This window comes from Eubalaena glacialis, chromosome 5 (assembly GCF_028564815.1).
Source record: "Eubalaena glacialis isolate mEubGla1 chromosome 5, mEubGla1.1.hap2.+ XY, whole genome shotgun sequence".
Classification (NCBI taxonomy): domain Eukaryota; kingdom Metazoa; phylum Chordata; class Mammalia; order Artiodactyla; family Balaenidae; genus Eubalaena; species Eubalaena glacialis.
This window is the reverse complement of record NC_083720.1, coordinates 126903090-126930390: the sequence shown is the minus strand read 5'-3', so window position 1 is coordinate 126930390 and position 27301 is coordinate 126903090. Positions and strand designations below refer to the sequence as shown.

At 41.4% G+C, this 27301-nt stretch overlaps 1 protein-coding gene across 1 annotated transcript in view; it reads right to left on the bottom strand.

The window, feature by feature from the left end:
- Positions 1 to 25980, bottom strand: part of SLC39A8 (solute carrier family 39 member 8) — a 77536-nt gene extending 51556 nt beyond the window's left edge. The window contains exons 1-2 of the mRNA XM_061191669.1: positions 25890 to 25980; positions 24936 to 25408 (exon numbers count right to left, since the gene is read on the bottom strand). Coding sequence (XP_061047652.1) covers positions 24936 to 25154 — 219 coding nt within the window. The 5' untranslated portion in view covers positions 25155 to 25408; positions 25890 to 25980. The remainder of the gene's footprint in view (positions 1 to 24935; positions 25409 to 25889) is intronic.
- Between the last annotated feature and the right edge of the window lie 1321 nt (positions 25981 to 27301).

Sequence of the window (27301 nt, the reverse complement as noted above, 5' to 3'; positions counted from 1 at the left end):
GTCAAGTAATTGAGCCACACAAACTTTTTTAAACCCAGTATTCTTGCATTTCAAGCAGAGAAGCCAACATGTTGCTTCATCCTTCTAAGCTGCCATCATATAACCATACAACTACGAGGCCAGGAACTGGTCTCAGATTGTTAAGAGTGTATTAGGAAGAGGAAAAGATGAAGATCCAAAATCATTATGTAATGGGAAAGAAACTTCTGGAATCCTTGCGCTCATATCCACCTCAGTATTTACTAATGCTAATACTAACAATATAATAGTGTATGCTGGCACACAGCAGGGCTTAGTAAATACTTGTTGAATGAACAAATTAGTAAATGAATGAATGAACCCCTCACTTGTCTTCACAGTAATTTTTAAAACCAGTTGCAAAACCTGTTTAAGTTCATAGTAGTAACCTAAACAAAATGATATAAAAGCAAAAAAAGTATAAAAGCAAAAGAAGATGAAGTATACACAAGAATGTTTCAAATATGGCAAGAGAACAATTTAAATATTTAAAGCTTAAAAGGGTGGTTTGAGTTTAACAACTGGGAGGCCATTTCTGACCCTGAAGCCAGGGAACAGTCCCATTAACTTTCCCCTTCAGGGGTGACTGCACAACGTCAAGGAATTGGTGATTTAAATGCTCCACACTGGCAGCAGGAGCGGCAAAGTGGCAGTGACCATGGGCATCACTTCCAGTTTGTTACTGACACAACAATGGAGCTACCCAACCACAGTTACAAGGAACTCGCATACCACTTCCAAACAGCCTGGCTCTTGCACAACATATATATGTGCTCAATCACCCTCTACCAACTTCCTCTTGAACTTTTTCCCAATTAATTTCCTCTTTAAAGTTTACTCATGATTACTTCACCATGATAAAAGAGTTTTCTAAGGTTTGAGCAAACAACATTCCAGAAAGATGATCTTCTAAGGTGTAAAAGGTGGCTAATCAAGTGATCCCAGCTCTGTTTCCCCCAGATTTGTTCTTCCATTTTTCCCGCAGATTTCCTTACAGTTCTTACTGAAGCCACTATGGTGCTGATGCAGTCCCTCCCACAATGTACACAGGCGTGCACACACACACGTGCTTACACACATTCTCAAAGCTCTTCCTTAAGAGCAGACAAAAAGAGCCTTTCCTGGATATATTATTTAAAGGAGAAAGAGGCTTTATTTTATGATACATTGATAAGGGAAAAAACAGATTATTACAAAACAGTATGTATAGAATGATACCACTGCTCTAAATAAGGTTAAATAAAATCTGGAGATACGGTGCAAGAGGGCTCCCTTTTCTCCACACCCTCTCCAGCATTTATTGTTTGTAGATTTTTTGATGATGGCCATTCTGATCGGTGTGAGGTGATACCTCATTGTAGTTTTGATTTGCATTTCTCTAATGATTAGTGATGTTGAGCATCCTTTCATGTGTTTGTTGGCAATCTGTATGTCTTCTTTGGAGAAATGTCTATTTAGGTCTTCTGCCCATTTTTGGATTGGGTTGTTTGTTTTTTTCATATTGAGCTGCATGAGCTTCTTGTAAATTTTAGAGATTAATCCTTTGTCAGTTGCTTCATTTGCAAATATTTTCTTCATTGCAGCTCTATTTACAATAGCCAGGACATGGAAGCAACTTAAGTGTCCATCAACAGATGAATGGATAAAGAAGATGTGGCACATATACACAATGGAATATTACTCAGCCATAAAAAGAAACGAAATTGAGTTATTTGTAGTGAGGTGGATGGACCTAGAGTCTGTCATACGGAGTGAAGTAAGTCAGAAAGAGAAAAACATATACAGTATGCTAACACATATATATGGAATCTAAAAAAAAAAAAAAAAAAATGGTTCTAAAGAACTTAGGGGCAGGACAGGAATAAAGATGTAGACGTAGAGAATGGGCTTGAGGACACGGGGAGGGGGAAGGGTAAGCTGGGACGAAGTGAGAGAGTGGCATGGACATATACACACTACCAAATGTAAAATAGATAGCTAGTGGGAAGCAGCCACATAGCACAGGGAGATCAGCTCGGTGCTTTGTGTCCACCTAGAGGGGTGGGATAGGGAGGGTAGGAGGGAGACGCAAGAGGGAGGAGATATGGGGTATATGTATATGTATAACTGATTCACTTTGTTATACAGCAGAAACTAACACACCATTGTAAAGCAATTATACTTAATAAAGATGTTAAAAAAAAAATCTGGAGATAACATGCTTCAATTTACCTCTGGTGGTGAAATTATGGACGATTTTTTTGTTTTTTCTTTTCTGCTTCTCTATATTTGCCAAAGTTTTAGACAACATGCATGTATTCCTATTTTAATTAGGAATATAAAGTTAAATCATGAGGGTTTTCCAATCTTTTTACAGGTTCCTCCAAACACAATTAAGAAAGGCTGGAATTTTTTTTAATTCTTACTAAAGAAAAAGAAATTTTAAAAGCTGTGATACACGCTTTAAAAGAGGTTTACAAAATTTTCTGATGACCACAGCTACTGACAAGGTTCTCAGCCCTGCCCCCCTCTATGTGCAGTTTCCAAGGCTCTCTCACCCCCAGAAGCCTGGTGTGGTGTCAGAGCACAAATAATCTGGATTTTTGACTTCATGATCCTGACCTGGCTCCAGGGGCTGGGGCCACCCTGCTTTCCATCACCAGCAAGATAGTCCCCTAGGCCTCCTCCCATTTGCTGCCAAGACCAAAAGGTCTTTTGGCCTTGCTTCTCGCCAAGGGCTCCCCACTAAGTCCCCTGGGAGATAAAGTGTGGAAGGCTTGCTTGCCCCTTCTCCAACTCAAGGCTGGGGCAGATGCCACAAGAAGTGAGCTCATCCTCAAAGTCATCTAACCTCTGCATACGTGAAATGACCTTGTCCATCACAGACCCAATCATATCACAACCATTTAGCACAGTGGTTCTCAAAGTGCAGTCCAGGGACCCCCCCCCCACCTCCGCCGCCCAGAGGTTACCAAGACCCTGCCAGTGAAAATGCAAGGTCAAAATGATTTTCATAATAATGCTAAAACTGCATTTTCCTTTTCACTCTCATTCTTTCATGAGTGAACAATGGATATTCCAGAGGCTAAATAACATGTCACAACAGATTGAATACAGAAGCACATATGAGAATTCAACTATCTTCTACTAAGCCAGACATTAGAGATTTGCAAAAATGTAAGACAATGCCATTCTTCTCACTAATTTTTTTGTCATGGTAAATACAGTTATTTTTCATTTAAAAAACAATGTTAACATGGTATGGCCTTATTACTGTTATTTTTTATATGTTAAATAAATATTTTAAATTTTTCTTAACATTAATTTCTATAATGGTAGATATCAGTAGATATAAACCACGTGTACTTTAGTATATTGGGGTCCTCAATAATTTTTAAGAGTACAAAAGGGTCCTGAGACCAACAGGTTTGGCCTAGAGCATAAGAATGACAGATGGGCCCTTACATTTAACTGACAAGTTGGGAACTTCTAACTAACCTTACCCAATACATGTCTCATCTTGTTTATCCTTACTCACCCCGCACACAAGACTATTTCTAGTGAAATATTGCCGTTGTCACTCTTCTGCTCAAACTGGCCCCCAACACACACACCAAAAAAACACTTTCCTTCTGCCAAGAGTCTGAAGACCTAACACTGAAGAATTATCTGTCCCCAACCTTCCTTCCTCCTTTTGTCCTCCACCAAAAGCATCCTTAAACTCTCTGTTTTAACCAAGCAGTTCTAATGCCTTGTATTTTACCTTCACTGTGACTTTGCATGCCCCATGAGCCCTATCAAGAATTCTGAGATACCTCCTCTCAAAGTATCCAACTTTTATCTGTCTTATATTTGGTCCCCACTGCCTCTACTTAATATTGCTATGCTCTCCAGACTCCCCTACCCATAGGATTTACATGTTTAGCACTTACTGTGTGCTTCCTCGTATTACCATCTGCTCGTGAAAATGGATATCTCTTTAATAAGATCATGAACATCTAGAGAGAAAGGATGTATTATTTCTTTTTTTTTTTTTTTTTTTTTTTTTAAACATCTTTATTGAAGTATAATTGCTTTACAATGGTGTGCTAGCTTCTGCTTTACAACAAAGTGAATCAGTTACACATATACATATGTTGCCATATCTCTTCCCTCTTGCATCTCCCTCCCTCCCACCCTCCCTATCCCACCCCTCTAGGTGGTCACAAAGCACCGAGCTGATCTCCCTGTGCTATGCGGCTGCTTCCCACTAGTTATCTATTTTACATTTGGTAGTGTATATATGTCCATGACACTCTCTCACCCTGTCACATCTCACCCCTCCCCCTCCCCATATCCTCAAGTCCATTCTCTAGTAGGTCTGTGTCTTTATTCCCATCTTGCCACTAGGTTCTTCATGACCTCTTTTTTTTTTTTTTTTTTTTTTTTTCCCTTAGATTCCATATATATGTGTTAGCATACTGTATTTCTTTTTCTCTTTCTGACTTACTTCACTCTGTATGACAGACTCTAACTCCATCCACCTCATTACAAACACCTCCATTTCATTTCTTTTTATGGCTGAGTAATATTCCATTGTATATATGTGCCACATCTTCTTTATCCATTCATCCGATGATGGACACCTAGGTTGCTTCCATGTCCTGGCTATTGTAAACAGAGCTGCAATGAATATTTTGGTACATGACTCTTTCTGAATTATGGTTTTCTCAGGGAATATGCCCAGTAGTGGGATTGCTGGGTCATATGGTAGTTCTATTTTTAGTTTTTTAAGGAACCTCCATACTGTTCTCCATAGTGGCTGTACCAATCTACATTCCCACCAACAGTGCAAGAGTGTTCCCTTTTCTCCACACCCTCTCCAGCATTTATTGTTTCTAGATTTTTTGATGATGGCCATTCTGACCGGTGTGAGATGATACCTCATTGTAGTTTTGATTTGCATTTCTCTAATGATTAATGATGTTGAGCATTCTTTCATGTGTCTGTTGGCAATCTGTGTCTCTTCTTTGGAGAAATGTCTATTTAGGTCTTCTGCCCATTTTTGGATTGGGTTGTTTGTTTTTTTGCTATTGAGCTGCATGAGCTGCTTGTAAATCTTGGAGATTAATCCTTTGTCCGTTGCTTCATTTGCAAATATTTTCTCCCATTCTGAGGGTTGTCTTTTGGTCTTGTTTATGGTTTCCTTTGCTGTGCAAAAGCTTTTAAGTTTCATTAGGTCCCATTTGTTTATTTGTGTTTTTATTTCCATTTCTCTAGGACCTGGGTCAAAAAGGATCTTGCTGTGACTTATGTCATACAGTGTTCTGCCTATGTTTTCCTCTAAGAGTTTGATAGTGTCTGGCCTTACACTTAGGTCTTTAATCCATTTTGAGTTTATTTTTGTGTATGGTGTTAGGGAGTGTTCTAATTTCATACTTTTACATGTACCTGTCCAATTTTCCCAGCACCACTTATTGAAGAGGCTGTCTTTTCTCCACTGTATATGCTTGCCTCCTTTATCAAAGATAAGGTGACCATATGTGCGTGGGCTTATCTCTGGGCTTTCTATCCTGTTCCATTGATCTATATTTCTGTTTTTGTGCCAGTACCAAACTGTCTTGATTACTGTAGCTTTGTAATATAGTCTGAAGTCAGGGAGCCTGATTCCTCCAGCTCCATTTTTCGTTCTCAAGATTGCTTTGGCTATTCGGGGTCTTTTGTGTTTCCATACAAATTGTGAAATTTTTTGTTCTAGTTCTGTGAAAAATGCCAGTGGTAGTTTGATAGGGATTGCATTGAATCTGTAGATTGCTTTGGGTAGCAGAGTCATTTTCACAATGTTGATTCTTCCAATCCAAGAACATGGTATATCTCTCCATCTATTTGTATCATCTTTAATTTCTTTCATCAGTGTCCTATAATTTTCTGCATACAGGTCTTTTGTCTCCTTAGGTAGGTTTATTCCTAGGTATTTTATTCTTTTTGTTGCAATGGTAAACGGGAGTGTTTTCTTAATTTCACTTTCAGATTTTTCATCATTAGTATACAGGAATGCAAGAGATTTCTGTGCATTAATTTTGTATCCTGCTACTTTACCAAATTCATTGATTAGCTCTAGTAGTTTTCTGGTAGCATCTTTTGGATTCTCTATGTATAGTATCATGTCATCTGCAAACAGTGACAGCTTTACTTCTTCTTTTCCGATTTGGATTCCTTTTATTTCTTTTTCGTCTCTGATTGCTGTGGCTAACACTTCCAAAACTATGTTGAATAATAGTGGTGAGAGTGGGCAACCTTGTCTTGTTCCTGATCTTAGTGGAAATGGTTTCAGTTTTTCACCATTGAGGACAATGTTGGCTGTGGGTTTGTCATATACGGCCTTTATTATGTTGAGGAAAGTTCCCTCTATGCCTACTTTCTGCAGGACTTTTATCATAAATGGGTGTTGAATTTTGTCGAAAGCTTTCTCTGCATCTATTGAGATGATCATATGGTTTTTCTCCTTCAATTTGTTAATATGATGTATCACGTTGATTGATTTGCGTATATTGAAGAATCCTTGCATTCCTGGAATAAACCCTACTTGATCATGGTGTATGATCCTTTTAATGTGCTGTTGGATTCTGTTTGCTAGTATTTTGTTGAGGATTTTTGCATCTATGTTCATCAGTGATATTGGCCTGTAGTTTTCTTTCTTTGTGACATCTTTGCCTGGTTTTGGTATCAGGGTGATGGTGGCCTCGTAGAATGAGTTGGGGAGTGTTCCTCCCTCTGCAATATTTTGGAAGAGTTTGAGAAGGATAGGTGTTAGCTCTTCTCTAAATGTTTGATAGAATTCGCCTGTGAAGCCATCTGGTCCTGGGCTTTTGTGTGTTGGAAAATTTTTAATCACAGTTTCAATTTCAGTGCTTGTGATTGGTCTGTTCATATTTTCTATTTCTTCCTGGTTCAGTCTCGGCAGGTTGTGCATTTCTAAGAATCTGTCCATTTCTTCCAGGTTGTCCATTTTATTAGCATAGAGTTGCTTGTAGTAATCTCTTATGATCGTTTGTATTTCTGCAGTGTCAGTGGTTACTTCTCCTTTTTCATTTCTAATTCTATTAATTTGAGTCTTCTCCTTTTTTCTCTTGATGAGTCTGGCTAATGGTTTATCAATTTTGTTTATCTTCTCAAAGAACCAGCTTTTAGTTTCATTGATTTTTGCTATTGTTTCCTTCATTTCTTTTTCATTTATTTCTGATCTGATCTTTATGATTTCTTTCCTTCTGCTAGCTTTGGGGTTTTTTTGTTCTTCTTTCTCTAATTGCTTTAGGTGCAAGGTTAGGTTGTTTATTCGAGATGTTTCCTGTTTCTTGATGTAGGCTTGTATTGCTATAAACTTCCCTCTTAGAACTGCTTTTGCTGCATCCCATAGGTTTTGGATCGTCGTGTCTCCATTGTCATTTGTTTCTAGGTATTTTTTGATTTCCCCTTTGATTTCTTCAGTGATCACTTCGTTATTAAGTAGTGTATTGTGTAGCCTCCATGTGTTTGTATTTTTTACAGATCTTTTCCTGTAATTGATATCTAGTCTCATAGCGTTGTGGTCGGAAAAGATACTTGATACGATTTCAATTTTTTTAAATTTACCAAGGCTTGATTTGTGACCCAAGATATGATCTATCCTGGAGAATGTTCCATGAGCACTTGAGAAAAATGTGTATTCTGTTGTTTTTGGGTGGAATGTCCTATAAATATCAATTAAGTCCATCTTGTTTAATGTATCATTTAAAGCTTGTGTTTCCTTATTTATTTTCATTTTGGATGATCTGTCCATTGGTGAAAGTGGGGTGTTAAAGTCCCCTACTATGATTGTGTTACTGTCGATTTCCCCTTTTATGGCTGTTAGTATTTGCCTTATGTATTGAGGTGCTCCTATGTTGGGTGCATAAATATTTACAATTGTTATACCTTCCTCTTGGATCGATCCCTTGATCATTATATAGTGTCCGTCTTTGTCTCTTGTAATTGTCTTTATTTTAAAGTCTATTTTGTCTGATATGAGAATTGCTACTCCAGCTTTCTTTTGGTTTCCATTTGCATGGAATATCTTTTTCCATCCCCTCACTTTCAGTCTGTATGTGTCTCTAGGTCTGAAGTGGGTCTCTTGTAGACAGCATATATATGGGTCTTGTTTTTGTATCCATTCAGCCAGTCTGTGTCTTTTGGTGGGAGCATTTAATCCATTTACATTTAAGGTAATTATCGATATGTATGTTCCTATTCCCATTTTCTTAAATGTTTTGGGTTTGTTATTGTAGGTGTTTTCCTTCTCTTGTGTTTCTTGCCTAGAGAAGTTCCTTTAGCATTTGTTGTAAAGCTGGTTTGGTGGTGCTGAACTCTCTCAGCTTTTGCTTGTCTGTAAAGGTTTTAATTTCTCCATCAAATCTGAATGAGATCCTTGCTGGGTAGAGTAATCTTGGTTGTAGGTTTTTCTCCTTCATCACTTTAAGTATATCCTGCCACTCCCTTCTGGCTTGCAGCGTTTCTGCTGAAAGATCAGCTGTTAACCTTATGGGGATGCCCTTGTGTGTTATCTGTTGTTTTTCCCTTGCTGCTTTTAATATGTTTTCTTTATATTTAATTTTTGATAGTTTGATTAATATGTGTCTTGGTGTGTTTCTCCTTGGATTTATCCTGTATGGGACTCTCTGTGCTTCCAGGACTTGATTAACTATTTCCTTTCCCATATTAGGGAAGTTTTCAACTATAATCTCTTCAAATATTTTCTCAGTCCCTTTCTTTTTCTCTTCTTCTTCTGGGACCCCTATAATTCGAATGTTGGTGCGTTTAATGTTGTCCCAGAGGTCTCTGAGACTGTCCTCAGTTCTTTTCATTCTTTTTTCTTTATTCTGGTCTGCAGTAGTTATTTCCACCATTTTATCTTCCAGGTCACTTATCCGTTCTTCTGCCTCAGTTATTCTGCTATTGATCCCATCTAGAGTATTTTTAATTTCATTTATTGTGCTTGTCATCGTTTATTGGTTCCTCTTTAGTTCTTCTACGTCCTTGTTAAATGTTTCTTGCATTTTGTCTATTCTATTTCCAAGACTTTGGATCATCCTTACTGTCATTATTCTGAATTCTTTTTCAGGTAGACTACCTATTTCCTCTTCATTTGTTAGGTCTGGTGTGTTTTGACCCTGCTCCTTCATCTGCTGTGTGTTTTTCTGTCTTCTCATTTTGCTTAACTTACTGTGTTTGGGGTCTCCTTTTCGCAGGCTGCAAGTTCATAGTTCCCGTTGTTTTTGGTGTCTGTCCCCAGTGGCTAAGGTTGGTTCAGTGGGTTGTGTAGGCTTCCTGGTGGAGGGGAATAGTGCCTGTGTTCTGGTGGATGAGGCTGGATCTTGTCTTTCTGGTGGGCAGGTCCACGTCTGGTGGTGTGTTTCGGGGTGTCTGTGGCCTTATTATGATTTTAGGCAGCCTCTCTGCTAATGGATGGGGCTGTGTTCCTGTCTTGCTAGTTGTTTGGCATAGGGTGTCCAGCACAGTAGCTTGCTGGTCGTTGAGTGAAGCTGGGTCTTGGTGTTGAGATGGAGATCTCTGGGAGATTTTCACCATTTGGTATTATGTGGAGCTGGGAGGTCTCTTGTGGACCAGTGTCCTGAAGTTGGCTCTCCCACCTCAGAGGCACAGCCCTGATGCCTGGCTGGAGCACCAAGAGCCTTTCATCCACACGGCTCAGAATAAAAGGGAGAAAAAATGGAAAGTAAGAAAAAAAGAGGATAAAATAAAATAAAATAAAGCAATTATAATAAAAAATAAGAAAAAAAATTATTAAGAGTAAATTTATTAAGAAAAAAAAATTTTTTTTTAATTTTTAAAAATAGATTTATTAATTTTTTATACTAAAAATAAGAAAAAAATTATTTAGAAAAAATTTATTAAGAAAAAAAAATTTTTTAATTTTTTAAAATAAAAAATATGAAAAAACTTATTAAAAAATTTTTTTTTAAAATAGAAAATAAGGAAAAAATTATTAAGAAAACATTTATTAGGGGAAAAAAAATTTTTAAGCCAAAAAAAAAAAAAAAAAAAAAAACAAAACAAAAAAAAACGGACGGACCTAACCCTAGGACTAACGGTGAGAGCAAAGCTATACAGACAAAATCTCACCCAGAAGCATACACATCTACACTCACAAAAAAAAGGAAAAGGGGAAAAGTTAATATATCCTGCTCCCAAAGTCCACCTCCTAAATTTGGGATGATTCGTTGTCTATTCAGGTATTCAACAGATGCAGGCACATCAAGTTGTTTGTGGAGCTTTAATCCGCTGCTTCTGAGGCTGCTGGGAGAGATTTCCCTTTCTCTTCTTTGTTCGTACAGCTCCCGGGCTTCAGCTTTGGATTTGGACCCGCCTCTGCATGTAGGTCCCCTGAGGGCGTCTGTTCCCCGCCCAGACAGAACGGGGTTAAAGGAGCAGCTGATTCGGGGGCTCTGGCTCAGTCAGGCCGGATGGAGGGAGCGGTACGGAGGAGGCGGGGCGAGCCTGCGGCGGCAGAAGCCCGGCGTGACGTTGCAGCAGCCTGAGGCACGCCGTGCGCTCTCCCGGGGAAGTTGTCCCCGGATTACGGGAGCCTGGCCGTGGCGGGCTGCACAGGCTCCCGGGAGGGGCGGTGTGGAGAATGACCTGTGCTCGCCCACAGGCTGTTTGGTGGCGGCAGCAGCAGCCTTAGCGTCTCATGCCCGTCTCTGGGGTCCGCGCTGATAGCCGCGGCTCGCGCCCGTCTCTGGAGTTCGTCTAAGTGGCGCTCTGAATCCCCCCTCCCCGCACGCCGCGAAACAAAGAGGCAAGAAAAAGTCTCCTGCCTCTTCGGCAGCTGCAGACTTTTTCTCGTGCAGCCTCCCGGCTAGTTGTGGTGCGCTAGACCCTTCAGGCTGTGTTCACGCAGCCAACCCCAGTCCTCTCCCTGGGATCCGACCGAAGCCCGCGCCTCAGCTCCCAGCCCCCGCCCGCCCCGGCGGGTGAGCAGACAAGCCTCTCGGGCTGGTGAGTGCTGCTCGGCGCCGAGCCTCTGTGTGGGAATCTCTCCGTTTTTCCCTCTGCGTCCCTGTTGCTGTGGGATCCGCGCTGATAGCCGTGGCTCGCGCCCGTCTCTGGAGCTCGTTTAGGCGGCGCTCTGAATCCCCTCTCCTTGCGCGCCGCGAAACAAAGAGGCAAGAAAAATTCTCTTGCCTCTTTGGCAGCCGCAGTCTTTTTCCCGGACTCCCTCCCGGCTAGCACCGAAGCCCGAGCCCCAGCTCCCAGGCCCCGCCCGCCCCGGCGGCTGAGCAGACAAGCCTCTCGGGCTGGTGAGTGCTGGTCGGCACCGCTCCTCTGTGCGGGAATCTCCGCTTTGCCCTCCGCACCAATGTGGCTGCGCTCTCCTCCGTGGCTCCGAAGCTTCCCCCCTCTGCTACCCGCAGTCTCTGCCCACGAAGGGGCTTCCTAGTGTGTGGAAACCTTTCCTCCTTCACAGCTCCCTCCCACTGGTGCAGGTCCCGTCCCTATTCTTTTGTCTCTGTTATTTCTTTTTTCTTTTGCCCTACCCAAGTACGTGGGGATTTTCTTGCCTTTTGGGAGGTCTGACGTCTTCTGCCAGCGTTCAGTGGGTGTTCTGTAGGAGCAGTTCCACGTGTAGATGTATTTCTCATGTATCTGTGGGGAGGAAGGTGATCTCCGCGTCTTACTCTTCCGCCATCTTGCCCCTCCCTCCGTGGATGTATTATTTCATATCTTCCTCAACTCCTAGCAAAGCTTCAGACATGTAAGTCACTCAACTTATAACAATCACTAACGTGATAGATTAAGGAAAGGGCAGGGAATGAAAGAAGATTAGAAACTAGCATATAGTGTCTGAATATAATTCTGAGAAATACAAATTGATAACCTGAGACTTATTTACTAGGAACTCTGAAGAATCAAATTTTCTAGTCACAAGTTGCCTTGCTCATTCTATAAAACTTACCCGGCATCAACTCAGTAGAGCCCTGATACTACAAATAAACTAATACTGACACCAATGTTTCCAAGTTGCCATAAAAATTACAGCTATGGGCTATGGAGAAAATCTGAGTCTAAATTATGACCAAAGAACTCTAAAAATTTCAGAAATTAGAAGGAATAAAAACTTAATTATTTCCTTCTACTGATATGACACACAGGTTCAATTTTAACATACTATTTCTTTTCTACTATTTTTTTATTAGTGTGTCTGCATCAAATAAATGGATTGCTGGCTTACTTTGAACTAAATGAGACATCTAGGTTGACTGATATAATTTTAAAAGTTATATTGGTGTAAAATTTATTGTGAAAGTTTGAAGTTATTCATTCATTTAACAAATATTTCCTGAATACCTACTATATGCTAGACACTATGCTAGTACAGGAATAAAGAAGGTGACTGAGATAAACCCAGTCCCTAACCTCACAATAGATATCACAGACTAGTACAGGGTTCAGATTTTTTAAAAAAGTAATTATAGTATGGCCCGGTAAGTGCTAGGGTAGGATCCATGAATGTTGAAGAAGACAGAATAACTAATCTACCCTAATGTAATGGGATTGTCCAAGGATTCCTGGAGAAAACAACATCTAAGATGAGATGTGAAGAAAAAAGGAGAAATAAAGTTGGAGAAATATGGGGGGTAAGGGTAGGCACTGCAGGGTCTTAAATACCAGGCAAGAAGTTTAGATTTTATTCTAACAGTAATTAGAAGCCATTTGAAGATGGTGAAATGATCAGATTCTCGTACTTGGGATATAAATCTGGCAGCAATGTGAAAGATAGGACATGGGGCAGCATGGAATGCCGTGGGCAGCATTACGCCAGGCACAAACAGAATGCAAGATCTGTATCTAATTAAATCTCACAACAGTCCCATAAAGTAGATAAAATTATCCCCCCTACACTAAAGAGAACACTGGAATTTAGAGATATTAAGTAAGCAGTAATTTAAGCTATTGTGACACGACTTATGCGCGTTTGACATGGGAAGTAGAGAGAGAGAGGACTCAAGAATAACATCCAGTTTTTCAGCTTAGTCAGCGGAGTGGATGTTGACACTGACCACTGAGACTGACAAGACAGGATTACAGTAAGTCCTCTACATACGAACCTTCAAGTTGCGAACTTTCAAAGATGTGAAAGTGCATTCGCATGTCCAATCACATAAGTTAGTTCACGTGTCTGGCGTACATTGTCATGTGTGTGCATCCTCTACAAGTGGTTGTGCTTTTGTGTACTTTACTGTACAGTACTGTATAGAGTACAGTAGTACAGTATCCTTATTTCAAGCCCAGGATGTCCAGAAGCAAGCATAAAAGCAGCAGTGATGTAGCCGGTACTGCTAAGAAGCGCCAAGCGATGACGATGGAAACAAAAGTGAAAATAATTGAGAGAGTGGAGCGAGGCTAAAAGATGGTAGATGTTGCTCATTCTAATAACACTGAACTCCCTGCTGTGCAACAAGAGGAGCTTACTAATGAAGACCTGACGGAATTGGAGGCCCCGAGAAAGGACAAAGAGAGATGAGAGGAAGAAGAAGTAACTGAAGAACCAAAGAGATTCACAACGCGGGAAATGGCAAGGGCATTTTCTTTATTTGAGGAGGCACTGTTAGTTTTTAAGGCACAGGACCCAAACTTAGAACGGTGCACGAAGGTTGCAGCAGCTGTTCAAAATGCAATCCAGTGCTACCATGTCATCAATGATGAGAAAAAAAGAGCTACTATCCAGACATCACTGGATCGCTTTTTCAAGAGGGTAGATAGAATTGAATCCAGCAAGGAACCAGAACCTGTGGCCTCAGTGGCAGGCGTGAGTGAAATTGCAGCTTGCCTTGCATCTCCTATTGCTGACGGTCCTTCAGCTCTACCATCTCCCACCTCCTCTCCCTCCTCCAGTCAGTAACTCTTCTTGCCTGTTCACTCGATGCCAGCCCCTGATGCCAGCTGTTGTACTGTACTACCGTATTTTTCAAGGTACTGTAAGATTAAAAATGTTTTCTTTATTTTTTGTGTTTGTTGGTTTTTTTATGTATTATTTGTATGAAAAGTATTATAAACCTATTACAGTACCGTACTATATAGCCGATTGTGTTACTTGGGTACCTAGGCTAACATTGTTGGACTTACGAACAAATTGGATTTACAAACGTGCTCCTGGAACAGTACTCATTCGTATGTAGGGGACTTACTGTACCAGAAGGTGTTGATGGAGAAAGGATGGAGTTGATGAGTTCCATTTGGGACAGGTTTAGACCTGCTGAGTTGGGGAGGGGAGAGACTTAGACATCAATCGGCAACCAGGATGTGCATGGCTGAACCTCAGGAGAGAAATGTGAACCAAGCCAACCTAAGCAGAAAGCACCCACAGACAGGTGATAACTGCAGCCAGAGGAGCGACTGAGGTTGCACAGACAGAGTGTGCAAAATCAAAAGGAAGAGTGCTTAGGATAGAACCCCAAGGAACACCGATATTTAAAGGATGAGCAAAAGACACTGAAATTGAAAAGCAGCAGCCAGAGAGGTAAGAAAACCAAACCAAGGCAGACACAGCTGTGGGCAAGGAGAGGATGTGTTTCAAGTAGGATGTGTTCAACACTGTCAAAATTAAGATAGAGGTAAAGCCTGAGAATCTCTCATTGTATTTAGCAATAAGAAGGTCTGGGTGACGTCCTATAGAGCAATTTGAAGGAAGTATTGGGGACAGAGCCATACCGCAATGTGCTGAGGAGTGTCTGGAAGGTGAGAAAATGGAATAGACTTCATACGTGTCCACCACCCAGTTATATAAAGAAAGTAAGGCACGAAGACCATGGGATATTCAGGGGATTCATAGCACAGGGGCCACGCTAAGGCAGCACCTGCCTAAAACCAGCACAATGGAGAAGAACTGAGGATTCAGTATTGGCACCTCTGTTCTCCCAGTCAAATTTGGGCACTTGGTGACTTCTGCCAAAGACTTCTTTGGGCCTCAGTTTCTGGGGAAACTGCTATGTCCCAATTCTCTCACAACACTGTTTGGAGTATCAAATGTCAATGATCAGGAAATAACATTGCAAGGTTGAAAAACAGCTTGCGAAGGAATTAATAATCTTGTTTTAGAGCTAGACCTGACTATTGCGGAGAGAGCTCCAGCAGGAAGAATAGTAATAATAATTTTTTTTTCTTGTTTTACTGAAACAAAAGAAATCTCAGCAGAAAATACCTTCCTGCTTTAAATGATTGTACTGTCCCCAGTGGCTTCAAGAAACTAGCATCAGTTCTACTTTGACACCGAGGCACTTGGATGACATATGAGGCGCTAAGATTTTCGGAAAATGAACCAGCCCCTCCGTGGGATGATATTCTTCAGTATATGTGGAGCAACAGTGGAGAGAGAGCGTGGGCTTTGAAGTCTAGTCACTCTGGACTGGAATTCTCACTCCGCCACTTCCGAGCTATGACTCTGAGGGAGGTATCCAACCTCGCTGAGACTGGGTTTCCTCATGGGAATACCTAGAGTACTTACCCTGTGAGAGTAAGAGGCTTAATGGGATGGTATATAAGAAGGTACTGAGCACAATGCCTGGCACACGATAAGTACTCCATAAATGTTACCTATCGCTACTATTAGGGTAGGACCTGCTCCCTCTGCTGGAATGAAGGTCCTACCTGAACATTTACTTAAATGGCATTCATCCCAAGATTAGGGACAGAGCCAGTGTCTAGACTTTCTCAAAAGATGTGTAGGTAAAGTAACCAAAGAATGTACATGAATTCTGAGATCCCTGCTCCTAAAGAAAACTGCAGAGCATCATGATTTGATATTCAAACTCAAGTACCTGGTATCATCAGTAGGGTGCATCCCTTAACAGAAGGGTCCATGTGTTTTCTAGCACATGTGTTCAATATTCATTGAAAGCAGGATCTGTTACCCAACTCAGAATCGTCTTACTGATTTTACCTCTCGTTTGAAGTTTGGACTAACTTCTCTTTCCCTGTCCCTGAAGAGACACATCCCTGACTTATCATAGTCAGACCAAAGTGGCGCCTGTTCTCTTACCTGCTTCCCAACTAATAAGGTCAGCTGAAGGTGGAGGACCCTGGATTCTTTTGGCTTGCAAAACCCATACAGAGGTCCTGAGGTAAATCTAAATTTAAAAGCACAATTACATCAATTTCTACAAGTATAATATGGATTTCCAATCATTCACATTTCAGTATTGATGTAAAATTTGGACAAAAATAATAAAACAAAGCCAACTCCTAAATATAGCCTCAGAAGTCCTCTGGGAGGACCTAAGGTTTACATTTTCAGGAGTTTACATTTTTCAGGAGTTTATTACTAGTGTTTGATGAAAGGGAAGAAGAGGCAAATGGTAAAAGCCTTTCTCAAGATGAGAGTCACCACTGAAACTAACACTGAAACCAAAGTCACTGGACTGATGTATTTCTCACCGAACTTTTTATTTCATTAATCCTTGCTGTCTTTTTATAGCCCTGCTTTCCTCTAAGTTGAGTGACCCCAAGGTGCTCAGGCCTCCAGTGAAAGACAATTTTGTTAAGGGTAGTTAAGCTACTGTTAAGCTATATCAACTAATACAGTATTATAATATAATAACTATGCATTGAGCATATAATTTGAGCCAGGCATGATGCTAAGTATTTTACATGCATTGTCTTTTTTGTTATTTATTTTTTTAAGTAATACAGGTAATGGGAAAAAATAGATTATTTGTTTGAGTTACTACATGTAATACACATAGTAGTAAATATAGAAGTGCCTAAGATACAGCGATACTCAGTAATTATTATTATTGCTCTTATATTTTTGTTCACAACCATCCTATGAGTAAGGTTCATTTTCTCAATTCACAGATGTGAAAACTGAGTATTAAAGAGGTTAAGTCATTTGCCTGTGATTCCCAGCTAATAAGTGATTAGAATTTCAGCCCATGTCTGTTTAAACCCCAAGGACAAGTTGTTAACCATTATGTTGTATTCCTACCACAATTAGAGACCCAAGAAGCCCATTGAATATACCGATGACAAGTGTATTATTTTTGAATACGTTCAAAAATAGAACTAAAACAGAACTAAAGCCTTAGAGGCCTTATCAATGCTCACTTGGTTTTTTTATTTCTCTAACTATTTAGTTAAGTATAAAAAAAGTCAAGGTATTAAATATTTGGACTTCAAAGGCATAATACTACTTTTCAGGTTAACACCTTTGATCTAGATTCACAGATTTTTGTTTTTGTTCTCCTTAAGCTTCAGGCCAAGAAAAACAACAGAGGACCTTTGGAAGGAGACAGAAACCAAATTAAACAAGGCTCCATTCTGAAGATTTTCTATGTTCCCACATCTCATCATCACAAAGGTAATTCAGTGATAGTTTCATTTCTTTATAAAATAAACCTCAAGACTCGGCAAACCCATTTGGCTCCTGAAACAGACAACTGGGAATAGTTTGAGAATAAATTAATTAGTTTCAATTACAAACAGGAATCCTACCATCATCTGAAGTTGGAAATGGGAACATTCTCTGAAAACTACAAGTTTCTTAGGTTGTCTAGAGTTTAGTAACGTTCTTTTTTTTTTAATAAATTGCATTGTAAATGATCCTAATATTAACTGTGTGCACTTAGTAATATGGACAGTCCCTTGAGGACATGCCACTCTGAATCCAAGTAACTGGCAAACTCTTGTTACCAATCACATGAGGCTACCCTCGTTATGGGGTTGCTTTTCTTTTCCCTGAGGAATGCCAATCCTTCTCAACTTCAGGCCTGTTTTCCATGCCTGTTTATATTCATATTTTTCTCCCCCGACCCCTACTACCACCAAAAGAAATTTAACATAGAGGATTCAAATGTATATTGATTTTAAAGAAAAAACTCTTAAACTGCAGTCATAGTTGAGAAGCAATGGGTTTTTATGACTGGGAAATGAAGTCCCTGACCATCAACATCTCCCAATGTGGGCATCACCTGGAAACAGAAAGATGGTGTGAACCATGGAAAGCACAGAAGCTGAAAATCTCCCACCCAGCTACTCTACTTTGAATATCTCTAGAGAGAAATAAAGATCTATCTCAATTAAGGGAAAAAGTTTACCACTCCCTCTCCTGGTAACTGTGTGGGAGCTCAAACTCCCATCTAGCAGCAATGAGATTCTAAGAGTTAGTAATTCTGTTAGAGTTAGTACCTCCGTTAGGGTTAGTAATTCTGTTAGAGTTAGTACCTCCGTTAGGGTTAGTAATTCTGTTAGAGTTAGTACCTCCATTAGGGTTAGTAATTCTGTTAGAGTTAGTACCTCTGTTAGGGTTAGTAATTCTGTTAGAGTTAGTACCTCTGTTAGGGTTAGTAATTCTGTTAGAGTTAGTACCTCTGTTAGGGTTAGTAATTCTGTTAAAGTACTCTGCTCACCTACTCTTCCCTCATTGCTTCAACTCATTCCCTAGCACCGATGTACAGTCCTCTTTCTCCAGTGTTGTGCAGTCAGCAATGCAGCTGCTTCACAGGCATGAAAAAGGAGGACTTAACAGGATTAAGAGGAACAAACTATTATGTATAAAATAAGCTACAAGGATGTATTGTACAACACAGGAAATACAGCCAATATTTTATAATAACTATAAATGGAGTATAATCTTTAAAAGTTGTGAATCACTGTATTGTACACCTGTAACTTATATAATATTGCACATCAACTATACGTCAGTTAAAAAAGAAAAAGATAATTAACATGTAAAAAAAAAAAAAAAAAGGATTATCTGCCAGAGAGAAGATGGCACAATTTTTTTTTTTTAAAAAGGAGGACTTACATTCTAAACTGCCTGAAGAGAGAGTGAATTCATTGGCAGAATTCTTCTAGAGTAAAAGTGAGAACAGGACTGAAAAATTTAACACTAGACATGGATGTTTCTCCCCTTATCTGCAGTCTATCCATAGAAGAAAGAAGAAGCTGATTAATATGCCTTTCTCCAGGAAAACTTTTGAAACTCAGAATTAGGAAAACTATTGTTGCCAAAATATTTTCTCCAAGAAAAATTCATTATATAAGAAAGAATGAAAGAAACTTTCATTCTATAAAAGAGAATTCATGTAACCCACAAGAAAATCCATCCTGTGATTAATAGCACAGACACATCTGGCACAAGCAGATGTTCATCCAGTAAGGATTTTAAAAACCAAAACAAACAAGCAAAATCCTCCAAGAGGAGAATTGACTGACTTGTAACTCCTCCACAAGGTGTTTCCCAGAAGGCTCCCACAGAACATGGTTCCCAAAAGTATTTGTTTGGCAATTAATCTCACACAGCCTAGTGATACGTCTCGTAATATTTCTTTCAGTGATTACTTAACTACTGTAGTTTTGCCTTGCATACTTTTCACAAGTTTCCACCTTATTTCTTAATTAGATTATAAGCTCTCTGAGGACAAGGACCTGTCATCATCATTATAGTTTCTGTAGTCTTAATACTGTTCCCTTAACATGACTAAGCAAAGGAGCTACATAAGCGATTGATGATTTGTAACTTCTACCCATAGATCAAAATCTGAGATTAACAGTTGCCCTGGCTAGGGAGAGTATGATTTTCTAAACTATAATTCAAAAAATCCACTATAGGATTTAGGATTGCCTGAGGTTCTACCACTTGCTGTGTGATTTTGGTCAAGTACTTAATCTCTCAGCACCACATATTTCTCATGTGTAAAATTAAGTTAATAATGGTATCTGTATCACAGGATTGTTGTGATTTTGAAAGGCGTTAATACACATAAAGTGGTTAAGAGTTATGTCGCACAGGAAAAAACCAATAAATCCTAGATATAATTATTTATGTTATGTACAAAAGGGTCTATGTGACTCCTAGGGTAGTGGGTAAAGATGCAAGTTTGGGAGTCAGAGATAGAAATAATGAAGGGTATTTTCTCATATGGATCCCAATCATCCCTGGCACGAAAGCAAACTAAGCTCTTGACATCACAGTCAAATGAATTACGAGTGTCTCTCATTTTCCTAAAACCTTTTGGAAACAATGATCACACTGTACACAGTCAACTTAAATGAGAGTGATATAATATATCAAAATAGGTCCATTGTCTTGAAGGAAAAGCCACCAGAGACCTAAGCACAACCTGGCCCTTCGGTCCGGCCCTTCCTGCCAGTTTCTTACCTGAACAAGCAAGTTGGAAGGCATTCCTAGAAGATTTACCCCCCCATTTCTCAGAATATAAAGGAAAAAAACAAAAAAGAGGGAGAGAGATGCTCTTTCTCCCCTCCATCCATGATCAGTGCTTCCCAGAACCTCCCTCATCTAATGCACCGTTACCCCCATCCCAAGAAAAAGTACACTAAGCAACAACAAGCTATGCATACAACATGTATGTAATGACCACACACATACACCCCTTCTGTTTGCTACAGACCGCTAGCCTGGCCATCCACTGAAATAAGCCAAAGGTTACCTCACTGCCTCTCCCTCTGGCATCCTTGGGCCATAAACTAATGAAAGGAAAGATCTAACAATAGCTAAATGACTGCTACAGGCAAAAGACTTGAAGTAGAAAATATCTACCTTTGGGGCTTTTGCCTACTCTTCAGTCACGGCTGCTCTTCCAGAAGAAGGCAGAGCCTTTATGTACCTCCTGACGGCCTCCAGGATCAAGCAATCATTACATCTCCTACAAACCACTGCAGTTTCCTCCTTAGCTCCTGTCTCGACCCACTCCGACACATTCCATACTCTCAAGCAGATGAATTTTCCAAAAACACAAGTCTGATCCCATTCCACTTTTTCTGAAATTCTTTAATCAGACATATCGTTCTATCGTGCATTACAGTTACGTGTGCACATGTGATACGTCTACCTATTAACTGTAAAGTCATGTGAGGGCTCAAATTGCCTTACTCATATTAAACCATCTTCACTCATTCATTCAAAAATATATATAATGAATACATGTTATGTACCAGGCACTACACTAGCCCCTAGAGAGATGAGTCAGATCAGTCCCTTCAATCTGTTCAAAATCGTATGGGTGTGTGTGTTGGGGTCGAGGAGAAGCCATATAAACAGAAATTTATAATATGTATAAAATTATGTCCATATTATAATTGCAATATATAATATGTTATGATTTCATAGGCACCAATTAATATAGGGTCACATAAAAGGGGGCTCCTACTAAACCCCTGAGCAAGCTAAGAAAGGCTTCTCGGAAGAAGTAATGTCTAAACTGATACCTAAAACATAAGCACACGTATATGGCGAACCAGGAACTACTGGCAGTCCATGAAGACTGGAATAGTAGCAAAGGATAAAGCTTGAGAAATATACAGGAAGCAGATCATAAAAAGGCTTAAGCCACATTAAAGTGTTTAAAGTTTAACTTGAAGGCATTTAATTGTTTTAATAAAATGAGCAATATGATTAGATTTGTACTCTTAAGGGACCACTCTAATTAGAGTATAGTAGTTATTTGAAATATTTGTTGAACACATGAATAGCTAAGTGTCGTTAGCATAATAAAAAATTTCAAGAATTCAAAAAGACAGCAAATCAGTGGTGGTTGTGATGCCCCAGAAAGGTTTTATGGAGTTTAGCTGGGTTTTTTAAAATTTAAGATTTTGATAGGGCAGTTCAAGGAAAAGAAGGATATTGCAGTTGGAAACAGGAAGGGTGCAAGGAAGATAATGAGGTAAAAAAGTGGTTGAGTATAAGTATAAGGTGATTTCATAGAAGAATGAATAATTTAATTTAGTGAGTGCTAGGTCTGGGCAGGCAGGTTAACGTCTCAGGGTCAACCCTGCGGTGCAGAGCCTTAAATGCCAGGCTTCAGATTTAGACTTCACCAGCCAAGAGACAGTTCATGGAGGAGATCTGAAAGAAGAGAGGCATACTCCAAGTATTGCTTTAGGAAGACTGAAGGTGAATTGAAAGGGATTTCAAAACAAGGTTCAGGCAACCTGTGAAAGAAAAAAAGAAGATGCGCTGCAGGATAACGTATCAAATGAAAAAATAAAGTTAGGAGAGAGAAGCAAAAGTCTAAGGTTGAGTGATGGTGGGAAACAAAGGTTGCCTCACATGCCAACCTGCCACACCCACACCCACATCTCCATCACCCCCACTAAGCCTCCTCAGGAGACTGAGTTATTTAAATGGAGGCATTTCCTGCAGCTTGGTGTGATAATTTAGAGGTGAGGTGTTCTGAAGGAGAAATGAAGAGAAAAGACCACTTGGAGAATGAGAAAGGAACATCTGAACAAACAAAAAGTGGCACTGAGCCCATTCTTAAATCCCCTAAATTAATCACCCAGGGTATTCACTCAGCTGGGGCTTCCCTTTGTATTTTAGAAACTCCCTGAGATAGAGCAGACTTACACTCAGTCATGGGCCCCAGCGACCCATTTAGATAAAAGAGCTCCCTCCTCTCACTTGTCTGGGTCGCTTCTTCTACCTGTTCTTTGTACCCTCGGAAACCATAAGAAGCAAAACAGTAAACTCAATTATTCTATTGTTTCCAGCTTGAACTCAGGTCACTTTGATCTCCCAAAGCAACAAGTTCTTTTAATAGTACTTAAGGACACTGAAAAAATATTAGAAGACCTTCCAAAATTGTCTAAATTTTTAGTACAGTAGTCCTATTACATGGGAAAAGCTGACCTAAGCCCTCATCCAAAGGAACAACGTCATCTGTAAACAGATCTCATAGAAGATTCAATAAATCCCTGGTCCAAAGAAATAAATTCTATCTTTTCAACCTTCTTCAAAGTCAGAAAATCAAGCTTTTCACATATATTGTTATTCTACTTTGCTGCAGGTAAGGAAACTAAAATTGCATTCTTTAAGGTATGGAGATATTAACAGCCCTAAATTTTGCTCCAAACTGGATGATTTCCTGCTGGAGCAGATATAAATGTCAGCACATTAACAGATTCTTCTGGAATGGCATTTCATTCGACATCATTTAACTGATGATTGTTGTTTTCATTAGGACTTTTTAGAACATCCAACAGATGTTCGCTAGGTCTGATTAAGTGATAAATTTTCCATGGCTTCCCTTTATTTCCAAAGTGACTATGGGCTTCTTCGCATCTCTTTTTGATGCCCACCGAGGCCATAATGAGGGTAGTTAAATATGCAAACATAAGAATGAGAAACAAGGTGTCAACATACTTATAATTTACCTATTGAGGTGTCCTACTTACTCATAAACTGGGAATCATACTGCTAATAAACTTAAGCAATTTTCCTAAATTATTTAGATATATTTTCCAGTGTCTTTGCCAAGGCGTGGCTCAGCAGTCTTTTGTCCCTTTATAATTCATCAACACCTCCAGACATTGCAAGATAAGGAGACAATTTAAGTCAAAACAATGTGTGGGCTACAGATACGCAGCTGCAAGTCAAGTCCCCAAGCTTCTTTCCAAGCATATGACCGCCCCTACTCCTACCTAGAAATGCTTTAGTCAGGTCAGCTGTTTCCCCCACTTGAAGAGACTGCAACTAGACAGAAAATACTTAGGAAGTTGTTTGCTTTATTTTCTAAAATATCAGTATAACATGGGGTCATTTCAGTTTTTCCAATGTATCATTTCTTAGACATTGAACCAACTGTAATGCCATGCCAGAACTGGATCTATAGATAGTTTACTAAAGAACATGCGTAAGAGGACCACAAAACCCTTCTAGATCAAAGGGAGGTTTCTTTGATCCCTCATGGCATCAGAACCTTATACTTCTTGAATACTGCATGTTTTAAATGAGGTAAGATATTTCTAACAAAAAGAATGTCAAACTATAATGTTATTAGCAAGGAATTTATCTGATTAAAGTTTCCCTAACTGTAATCTACGGTCAAATACATCGGGAAATGCTAGAATTCCAAGAGTGGAGTATAGTATGCAGCATTTCCCAAGCATCTTGGACCACAAAAACTTTTTGTAACACAAACTAACATCACGCAGAAGTGACAAACAATACGGAAAATACTGAACACTGCCATTCATCATCAGTTGTCACTGGAACCAGAGCAGAAGGGAAAAAAAATCAAAGCACTGAGTAAACAGAGTTTTTAAAAGTAGAGAGAAGTTTGGGGGAGGATGCCAAAAGCACACTTCGCTTACTTCACAATTTTAAGAAATAATCATAGAATATTGATGACGGAAAAAACGAAGAATCTATAATATCATCCTTTTTGAAGTTTACTAGCAGGTATGGTCTTAATTGCTCCTAGGTAACTCATGGTGACCCTTAAATTTTAGGAATTACCAAATGCCTGTATAATACTGTGAATATGTCCTAAGATAGGTTTGTTTGTTTGTTTGTTTTTGAATGAATGAATGAACATTCGAATCAAACCCTTGACCTGACAGATGACTAAAAACTGTGGCTTTAAACCCAGTTCGACCCACCGACTGGATGCTTGATCTTGGTCTCAGGGCCCCCCTCGGCCTCCCTATCTCTATACAGTAGGCCCTTCGGCCCTAAATGCCTCAGGTAACGTACACCGGAAAGACAGAACTACATTACGTCTCGATAGCAGTCGTCACCCACCGAGCTACTGTTAACGAGGGTGGCCTGTGAGCCACTCTCTCTGCCGGGAAGACTTCAGTACGCCATTCCTGTCTAAAACGCATCTCCTAAGATGCTTCTCGCTCTCAACTACTTCATAAACTTTTGCATAAAATCTTATAACCACCAGCGTCTGAGGACTCAGTTCATCGGGCATAAAACTGCAATTTCTGGCTCCCTGGTCACCGCCAGCCCTTTAACCCCGGCCAGAAAGCCAGGTCTAGTGAAAAGCAGGACCCGCCTCACCCTGGAGAAACGTAACGAAATCCTTTCTCCGGCACTTTTCCCCATTAAACAGCGTTCCTGGGCAAATGGACGTCTCCGGACACGCCGGCGGGGAAGGGCGGCCGGGCCCGCGCCCTACCTGGTTGAAGTGCAGCTGCCCGGGCTCGGGGTCGCCCTCCAGAGGGGCGGCTCCCAGCTGCTCCAACAAGCGCCCGAGCTGCGCCGCCGACAGGCTCAGGTTCGCGCCGAACACGCTCAGCACATCCTCGCTGAAGGCGAGCGCGGGCCCCGCCGCCTCCCCTCCGAGGCCGGCGGCCGCCAGGAGCAAGAGCCCAGCCACCGCCCGGCCCGGGGCCATCCTGGCCGGGGCTGCCCCTCGCGGGCCCGAAACGGACTGGAGCGCACAGGGAAGCGCCGGGCGCACCCGCGTCGGTGCCCAAGGGCGCGGGTCAGGCGTCGGCGCCGGTCCGAGTCAGCGGTGGCGCGGGGCGCCCCTGGTCCTCCGCCGCCTTCGAAAGAGCAGCAGCCCGCGACCTGCCGGGCATTGAAGTGGCGCTGCCGCCGGGGGTGGGGAGCGATAGACAGAGCGGGCCCCCGGGCCTCCTGGAGAGCCTGAGATAAAGAGGACAAAGGGGGACAGAGATAAAGGCCACCCGGCTACCGCCGGCCGGCCCCGGGAGCACTGCGAGGCCGGAGCCCTCGAACGCCCGGCGCCCTCGAACGCCCGGCCGGGCATGGGGCCAACTGCCCCGGAGCCAGGTTTGCAAACGTCCCAGGATTAGCGTGCAGTGTGATGACACATGCTCCTTCCGGATAGAAAGCCCTACACCGCGCCACTTCTTAGGAAGAACTAAAAGCACATGGGCTGAAGAACCCCACCTCCTCTTCTTTCTTTCTGCTTAATTCCCTCACAGCAAACTGAGAAGGGGTGAGACGTGCAGCCCCCAGGAAGCTGCAGGAAATGGCCCCTCCAGTGTCCTGGGGTTTCCCTCCGGTGTCCTGGGGTTTGAGCGTCTAAACGGGACCCTCCCTCTCCCAGATCTCTTCTCTGCAATGGCAAGCTAGTAGGTTAGCTAGCCTGCTAAGCTCTCACCTCGTCTGTTTCTCCGTCTGTCTGTTTATGTCCACGTGAGTCAGTCCCTCTCTCTCTCTCTCTCTCTCTCAACACTATCCCAGGCAAGTCCACTGTGAAACTCCGAGATCCTGCCCTGCGCTCTTTACTTATAACTGGAGGAGAGGGCCCTGTCCCCGCCTCCCTGCAGCACGTGGTGACACATTCCCCAGCCTGAACTCCCGCGCGCGTCCACGCCGGGGCGCACAGCCGCTGGCCCTCCCTCCTGGCCGGCGTGGCGCACTCCCACCCTCGGCAGAGCCGGCTCCCCGCCGGCCCCCCTGGCGGTTACCTGAACGCCACCTCCTGGTCCGTATTCCTAGCCTCCTTTCTGTTCTCCGCGGTCTCTTTGTTAGCTTGTTGAAACCAACTTCCTGAAATAGAGTCTGGAACCCTTTGCATTGTCTAAGAGATTAGCAGGAATTGGTTTTTTGTCTTACTTAACATCAGGAGAAAAAGGAAACCAAATCTGTAGCGGTGGTGGCGACCTCTCTGAGCCGGCACTGCTCAAGCCGGCCCTTCCTGACGCCGCAAGGGATATCCGCAGATCAGAATGAATGTTTGTTTGTTCAGATGAGGGTTCAAGAAAAGCTGACTTAGGTGTGAGGTCAACAAGCTTGTGCAAAGTGAATGCGGTGTTTGAGGGCAAAGGTTGTGTCTAGTGGCTACAACTGTCCAGAAATAAAGTGAAACCACGAATCACTGTTACATGGCTAAGGACAGTAAGAGGAACTCAAAGCGTTGTTCTTGTCTGTCATGGGGGAGAGTGCAGAGCCTCCTAAAATAGCACATTTTAAAAGGGACACTTAATGCATGTGTTCTTACTGTAAAGTATCAAGGAAAACTGATATAAGTCAGAGCACTTGAAGGGGCATTGTCTTCTTGTTTTTGCACTGAATCAAGTCTAACTCCAGCAACTACAGCCTTCTCCTACACCCAGACTTCTTATCTCAGGAGGTGGAAGTAGGGGGTGGTCAGAAGGAAAAATAACTGGGCACCTCTATGTAAACCATTAACCTACATGTGCTGTATATGATCTCCACCCAAGGCACGGATTCACAGTGGTCCCAAGAGCCACTTTTAGGAGCTATTCTCATCCAGTAGTGGGAAGCTTCCAGTTGGCATAGAAAGAGGACCCAGCTTCAGACCTCCGTCCCCATGGATGGGAAACTGGGGGTATCTGTTGTTAACCCTGAAGTTTTTTTGTTTTGTTTTTATACGTCTGAATAAAAATGCCAACGTTTTGCAGCTAAAAAAAAAAAAAAAAAAAAAAGAGGCACTTAGTCCAGACAAAGGGCAGGGGAAAGAATCTCATTTCCCATGAGGAACTTAGATGATGGAAGAAAGAGACAGGGAGAGAAAATTCCAGAAGGATGAACATCCAGGGGGCCATA